This window comes from Meleagris gallopavo, unplaced genomic scaffold, assembly GCF_000146605.3.
Source record: "Meleagris gallopavo isolate NT-WF06-2002-E0010 breed Aviagen turkey brand Nicholas breeding stock unplaced genomic scaffold, Turkey_5.1 ChrUn_random_7180001851232, whole genome shotgun sequence".
Taxonomy (NCBI): Eukaryota; Metazoa; Chordata; class Aves; order Galliformes; family Phasianidae; genus Meleagris; species Meleagris gallopavo.
Genome location: NW_011118163.1, coordinates 12,598 through 19,795, shown reverse-complemented (window position 1 = coordinate 19,795; position 7,198 = coordinate 12,598). Strand labels below are relative to the sequence as shown.

The window sequence follows — 7,198 nt, the reverse complement described above, 5'->3', positions numbered from 1 at the left end:
GACACGTGGGGAAAACGTGGGGATGGGAACATGGGGTCGTGGGGCCAGAGTCTAGCATGGGGACATGGAGATAGTGGAGGTGACGGCATGGGGAAGGGGCTCTGTGTGGGAACCTGTGGACAGCGGGGATGGTGATGTTCAGTGGGGTCAGGAGCACATGGGGACAGGGTGGGTACTGGAGACACCCGGGGCACACAGGGATATCAGTGACCAGTGTATGCTCCAGCCCAGTGTTGGGTGGCTATGGGGCAGCGTGGTGACACCCTGCACCTCCAGCTGTGCAGGTGGCAGTGACTGAGCTGCCCCGTGATGAGCACCAGGACGTGGCTGCCGGGAGCCACTGGGAGCAGCAATGGCACCTGCTGGGGGACGGCTCAGCTGCGGTGAGGATGCGCCCTGGCCATGGGGCACGTTGTGGGGCGGCCCCACACCGGGTTGGGACATGGGGTGGGAGGATGGGTGGCAGCACCCTGAGGGTCTGTGTTGTCCGCACAGTGGGACGCAGCTGAAGGAGATGCAATGGGACCAGGCAAGGGGATTAAATGCAGAGCCTGTGTCGGTCTGGTGAAGAAGCTGCAGAAGATTGTAGGTGATGACCCTGATGAGGTGAGTGGGGTGTGCGGGGTCCTGGCGGGCTCAGGGGACCCAGCGGCTGCAGTCCCACTGACACCATGGGGCCGGGACCCATAGGAGGCCATCAACACAGCGCTGGACAAGGTGTGCGGTACAGGGAAACGCCAGAAGAGTATCTGCAGGCAGCTGGTGAAGAAGCTCCGGCAGCAGCTCAGCGATGCGCTGCAAAATGACGACGATCCCCGCTCTGTGTGCACCACCTTGGGGATGTGCAAGGGCTGAGCGCGGCCAGAGCCCACATCCTGTGCCCCACATCCTGTGCCAGAGCCCCACATCCTGTGTGCAGACCCCACATCCTGCGTGTGGACCCCAAAACGCAGACCCACAGTCCCGTCCCAGCCTTCCTCCCACTCCCTGTTCCCATGCAATAAAGCCGCTCACCTCTGCCGTCGCCCATTCGATTCGGGTTTTATTTGGCCACGGGGGCTCTGGGGATGGGGGCTGACGTGTGGAGACCTCAATGATGGGGCTGTGGCGGGCAGGTGCACAGCGAGCTTAGGGACGGGGTCACTGTGGGGACATGGGGACGTGCGGGTGGTGTGGTGATGAACGGGATGCGGTGATGGTGGGGACGCAGTGACGAGGGCCAGGCTGAGCCCAGCGGATCCTGTCCTGTTGTTCCCAGCCAGAGCACAGGAGATCCTTTTTTTGGCCACAGCCCACGAAAGCACAGGAGATGCTGCAGCTGATGGGACCAATCAGAGCATGGGATCCCATGGCAGGGGCTGTCTGCTCCTTCCCAGACCCCAGGGGTGCCCCCAGATGACCCCTGCCCCTAGGAGATCTCCATGCCCTGGGGTGCCACTCAGCAGCCCCAAACCCCCAGGGGGTCCCCAACCCCACGGGGCTCCATCCGCATGTGGCAGCCCCAGACCACCCCTGTAGGACACCCGAGGTGCCCTCATAACCCCTGTGGGATCACCGGACTGGGGGCCCCCAGTTTTTAGCCCCATGATGATTGCTCCGAGCTCCACACGGCGGCAAGAAATGGCACATGTCACCACAGGGCTGTCACCACCAGAACCGAGCGGGTTGGGATGCTGAATTCCACTGCTTGGGACCCCTGGGCCAGGGGGCCGTCAGGTTTGGGGTCACAGGGTGCTGCCCCACGGGTGGGGCCACGGCTCCCCCAGCGCTCTGTCCTCGTCCCCAGAATGGTCCAGGGGTCTCAGGGACGGGACACCGGAGTTGCACCACAGAGCAACGCTGGGACAGCGTTCCCAGAGGAGAAGTCCACGCCGACCCCGTTTATTGGGGAGCCCCGGCACCATCCCGGTGCCATCCGAGCCCTTCCCACATCAGTCCCGGCTCCTCGGCACATCCCCGCCGCCCAGTCCGCCTCACTGCCCCATCATGCACGCCATCTTGCAGGCCACGGCCGAGATGAGCGCAGCCCCGCGCCCGCTGCCCTCCTCCGACTGGATGAAGGTGATGTCGCAGCCGGGAGTCAGCTGTCGTACGGTGGCGTGGAAACGGTCCTTGAAGCTGTGGGGGGAGGAAGAAGGTTTGGGGTAGGGGTGGGAGTAGGGTTAGGGTTAGGATTACAGTTAGGGTTATGGTTGTGATTAGGGTTGTGGTTATGGTTAGGGTTAGGATTACATTTAGGATTAGGGTTATGGTCATGGTTAGGGTTAGGGTTAAGATTAGGGTTATGATTAGGGTTACTGGTTTGCTAGGGTTAGGGTTAGGATTAGGGTTAAGGTTAGGGTTACGGTCAGGATGGTGGCTAGAGCTAGGATTACGGTTTTGGTTACGGTTAGGGCTAGGATCATGGTTGCAATGAGGACTATGGCTAAGGTTAGAGTTATGCCTCAAGGTAGGGTTATGGACCGAGTTATGTCAAGGTTAGGGTTAGAAGGAGAACATGGAGCGTCAGGGCAAGAGGAAAGAGGAGGACGGAGGTTGGGAGGGGGTGACACCCCCCCACGGTCTCACCTGGGGTGCAGTTTGTAGACAGAGCCGTCCACCCCCACGGTGATCTTGAGGGTCTCCTGGCTGCGGCTCTCCCGCATGCGGTTGATGACGCCGGCCAGCCCAGCTGAGCACATCTGGGCAGCCCGTGTGGACACGCTCTCGCACACCATGCGCACGATGTCGCAGTCCGACCCCGAGGGCAGCAGCCCAAAGGCTGTGAGGATGTTGTAGATCTGCTTGCGGTCGCCTGAGTCGCTGCGGTGGGACAGAGCCGTGTGTAGAATGGGGGATGGCCATAGGGTGGTGTGGGGCACCAAAGTGGGGTGATGGGACTGGGAATCCAACTCTGGACAGCAGCGGAGGGCTGGTGTGGGCTGATGGGGCAGAGAATCCTAATGGGGATAGTTCTGGAGTGCTGGCATGGGATGAGAGAAAAGGGGGCCCCGCACTGGAGCGATGGGATAGGGGACACCAACCTAGGCCAGTAGGATAGGGGACTCCAATGTGGGCAGCTATAGAGGGCTGATGTGGGTGACAAGATTTGGGACAGCCATTAGAGTGAGTTGGGTGATGGCAAAGCAGACCCTGATGTAGGACGCTGGCGTGGGGAGATGGGGCTGGAGATCCTGATGTCCAGTGTGAGGCAACAAAGCAGGAAACCCCAATATGGGGCAGCTGTAGAGGGTTGTCACAGGATGATGACACAGGGGCCTCAATAAGGGGACAGTCAGAGACAGCTGTTGTAGGGTGATGGCACAGGGGACCCCTGTGTGGGACAGTCTCGCGTGGGGGTATGGGGGAGGGGACCCCAAAGTGAGGCAACGGGATAAGACAACAAAGTGGGATCATCAATGGGTAAGGGACTCCAGGGCAGTTGTAGAGGGCTGGTGTGGGGTGATGGGACACGACCCCAGTGTGGGACACTGGTGTGGGGAGATGGAGCAGGGCACCCCGGTGTGGGACACAGGAGAGTAATGAGCAGGGGAGCTCAATGTCTATCTTGAGGAAATGAGGTAGGGAACCCCAATATAGGGCAGTTGTAGAGGGTTGTCATGGGGTAATGGGATGGGGGACCCCAGTGTGGGGCAGTGGGACAGGGGAGCCACATGTGGGGCCGTTCTGGAAGGCTGCCATGGGGTGATGGGGCAGGGGACCTCAATGAGGGACAGACCAGCGTGGGGTTGAGAAATGACTTGGGGAACCCAATATGGGGCAGCTGCAGATTGCTGCCATGGAGCGATGGGACAGAGGACCCCGCACGGGGCAGCTGGGGAGAGAGGACGGGGACCTTAAGGTGGGGTGAGGGGACGGGGAGCACCCACTGACACGAGGGACCCCCAGGGCCACCCCATACCTCTCCACCTGCGACACGAAGCGCGTCTCGAAGGCTCCGCGCGTCTTGAGCTTCTCGCAGGTCTGCCCGCTGAACAGCAGGTTCTCATCCACCAGCCGCAGCAGCACCAGCCGCACGATCTCCCCCATGTATTTGCCCCCGATGATCTTCTCGTAGCTGGGGACGGCGCAGCGTCAGGGCCCCGTTCCCCCCACCCCACATATTCCACATGGGGAAGGAGCCGCCGCCGCCCCACTCCTTACAGCTGCTGACCGGGGTTAAGCGAGGTCTCGTCCACCACGCGGTCGTATTCCAGCAGGAACTCGTCCAGCTCCCCTGATGCCCCAAATGCTCCCCACTCTGTGTTCACACACATGCGGCCCTCGTCGCCCTCCACCAGCTCCACGTTGTGCATCTCCTCCATGTAGCAGGCGTTGCAGCCCGTCCCTGCGGGGGTGGGGGACAGCGTTGGGGTCTGGGGCCGCTCCATGCCCCCCGGTGTCCCCCCGCTGTGGCCCCACGGCCCCTTACCCACGATCATGCCGACCTCGCAGCGGTGGTCCTCGTAGTAGCAGGAGATCATGGTGGCAACGGTGTCGTTCACCATGGCCACCACGTCCATCTCAAAGTCCTGCCAGAAGGGACACGGGGTGACGTGGGCACGGGATGGGGACACACGGTGAGGGTGGGCACGGGATGGGGACACACGTGGTGACTGCAGACCCAGGATGGGGACACACGCGATGACGGTGGGTCCCAGGGGAGGACACACATGATGACAGCGGGGCCGGGGGGGACGTCTCACCCCGCGCCGTTTGATGGCGTCCCGCAGCAGCCCCACCACGTTGTTCCCCTCCGCTCCTGAGGCCTTGAAGCCCTTGGTCCAGTTCAGCAGGATGCCCTGGGGGGCAAGGAGCATGGGTGGGGGTCGCAGTGGCTCCGTGTCCCCCCGCCCTGCCGTCCCCTCACCTTGTCAATGTCCTCGTGCCGCACGGGGAAGGAGAAGGTGAAGCCCAGGGGCAGCTTTTTGTGCTTCATCTGGTGCTTGTCCAGGAAGTCAGAGATGCACTCCGAGATGTAGTCAAAGAGCTGGGGGCGGCAGGAGGGATGTCACTGCAGTGTCCCCATCCCTGGTGCTGCTGTGGCCCCATCACCCCACCCCAGCACCACCATACGCACACCGCTCCATCCCCAGAGCTGCCACAGCCCTGCCATCACCACCAGCACTGTCATGTCCCCACTGCCCTGTCCCCAGTGCCACCACATCCCTGTCACCAGCGTCACTTCATCCCCAGCACCACCACGTCCCAGTATCCTCATTCACTGCATCACCATGTCCCCATCACCCCGTCCCCACTGCCATCATGACCCCATCACCCCATCTCCAGTGCCACTGTGTCCCGGCCGCCCTGTCTATCCTGAGCATCACCAAGTCCATACCACCCCATCCCTGGAGCCGTCGTGTCCCCACCACCCCATCCCCACTGCCACCATGTCCTCATCACCCCATCCCCAGAGCCACCGTGTCCCCAGACTGGACACCACAGGGGGGACACCTCTCCTCCACCAGCAGCGAGGACCCCCTTGGACCCCACTCACCATTTCGGCCGTCCCCGTCATGGCGTCCTCAGGGATGGAGTACATCTGGTGCTTCGTCTTCACCTTCCACTGCCCCTCCTCGCCCTCGCCCACTTTCACCAGCATCACACGGAAGTTGGTGCCGCCCAGGTCCAGCGAGAGGAAATCCCCGACCTCTGCAGCACAGCGTGGACACGTGGGGCATCCTGCCATCCTGCTGCTCCCACAGCCCGGGGGTGGGCTCAGCCCCACGGCTCCTTACCCGACCCCTCCGGCGTGGAGCGCACGTAGGTGGGCAGCATTTTGACCGACGCCTCCTCGTGCGTCTCCAGCTTCAGCCCGCGGTCCATCTCCTTCTGCATGCGGTGCATCACCTTCCGCAGGTCCTCCTCCTTCAGACGGAACTCCGACAGGATCTGCTCCACCTGCGGGGTTTCCCGGGGCCGTGGGACCCCCGGCAGAGAGCGCTGAGGACCCCAATCCCCCCCATCCCCCCGCTGCCATCCCTGCTGTTTTCCTCCCCGCCGTGCCACGGCCCCGCAGCCAGCTGTGCTCGCTGCATTTAGGCCTCATTAGTCAGCGGGCCCAGGCTGCGAGCGCCGGGGCTGTTTTCCTGCGGCTGCTGCTTTGCAAAGGGGCAAAACAACGGAGCCTTTGGGGTGACCCCAACGGAGCCTTCAATACAATCCCAAGGGAGTCTTCAGGGTGACCCCAACAGAAACTTTGGGGTGACTCCAATGGAGCCCTTGAGATGACCCCAACGGAGCCTTCAGGGTGAGCCCCACAGCACCTTTGGGGTGATCTCAATGGAGCCTTCAGAGTGACCCCAACGGAGTCCTTGAGGTGACCCCAATGGAACTTTCAGGGTGACTCCAAAAGAATCTTTGGGGATATCCCAATGGAGCCTTCAGGGTGACCCCAACAGCACCTCTGGGGTGACCTCAATGGGGCCTTCAGGGTGACCCCAATGGCACCTTTGTGGTGACACAGAGCCACCCCACACTGCTGGGCACTGCTCCTCGCTGAATCCTCCCCCATTCCTCCCTGCACCATCCCAGGTGCCCTTCCCACCCGAAGCCCTGTGAGTCCAACTTCTGGGTCTCAGCCCCAAGCCCCCCCATGGGGACACGGCACTGTGGTCTCAGGGTTAGGAGCACCACAAGGAGAAGCACAGCTGACGGCACCCCACGTGCAACCCCCTGCCCTCCTGCCACCCCCTCCCCACGGTGCTGACCCCACAGCTCTCTGCTCCTGATGTGGGGCTTTGCTATGCATTCGGGTCTGCCCTTTCCCACCCAACACCAGTGCAGGATGCAGGGTCCCGCTGGGCTCTTCCTGGGGTCGGAGCCCACGTGCCCCATGCAATGCCTGGCGCTCAGCACCCACAGCCCAACCTCCCAGTACCTCAGCCCAGCACAAGTGGGCCCGGCCATAGGGCCATGGGGCTATGTGGCTATGGGGCTATGGTGCTACGGAAGTATGGGGCCATGGGGTTATGGTGCTATGGGGCTATAGGGCCATGGTGCTGGAGCTCACCTTCTCCTGCCGCCAGCTCTCCATCCTGCTCCTGTGGTCCAACATGGGGGCAGCCGTCGGCGCGGGCCGGACACCGCTGTCCCCCCGCGTCCCCCTGTGTGCCCCCCACCCGGATCTCCGCCCTTAGCTCATGGGGTGCCCCCGGTGCCCCCCACAGCCGTCCTGTCAGGAGGGCTCGGGCCCGGCTCCCCACATCCCGGGGCG

The 7,198-nt window shown here is 62.7% G+C and overlaps 2 protein-coding genes across 3 annotated transcripts; one reads left to right on the top strand and one right to left on the bottom strand.

The window, feature by feature from the left end:
- Positions 1-260: 260 nt before the first annotated feature.
- Positions 261-1,025, top strand: LOC100539384 (antimicrobial peptide NK-lysin-like; the record flags this gene model as incomplete). Its single annotated transcript, XM_010726709.3, has 3 exons — positions 261-383; positions 496-606; positions 691-1,025. Coding segments are annotated over 3 exons (399 nt in total), but the record flags the coding sequence as incomplete, so codon positions are not given.
- GCK (glucokinase) lies at positions 902-7,140 on the bottom strand. Of its 2 annotated transcripts, none has more exons than XM_010726704.3 (10): positions 6,995-7,140; positions 5,721-5,883; positions 5,480-5,634; positions 4,850-4,969; positions 4,686-4,781; positions 4,412-4,511; positions 4,144-4,327; positions 3,902-4,057; positions 2,569-2,802; positions 902-2,118 (listed from the first exon to the last, which is right to left on the bottom strand). In XM_010726704.3, exons 1-10 carry the CDS (start codon positions 7,037-7,039, stop codon positions 1,974-1,976), a joined length of 1,398 nt encoding a protein of 465 aa, XP_010725006.1. In that variant the 5' UTR covers positions 7,040-7,140; the 3' UTR covers positions 902-1,973. The 2 variants fall into 2 exon arrangements, with proteins under 2 accessions (XP_010725006.1, XP_010725007.1); XM_010726705.3 differs by having other exon boundaries at positions 1,989-2,118; positions 4,154-4,327.
- Positions 7,141-7,198: the final 58 nt, after the last annotated feature.

Bases quoted from the DNA above. Each gene is read 5' to 3' on its own strand.
- GCK (XM_010726704.3), bottom strand. From the start codon at position 7,039: ATGTTGGACCACAGGAGCAGGATGGAGAGCTGGCGGCAGGAGAAG. The intron at 4,970-5,479 runs GTGAGTGGGGTC...TGCCGCCCCCAG, and splicing joins TGACGGGGACGGCCGAAATG to CTCTTTGACTACATCTCGGA. The intron at 4,058-4,143 runs GTAAGGAGTGGG...CGCCGTCCCCAG, and splicing joins CTTAACCCCGGTCAGCAGCT to CTACGAGAAGATCATCGGGG.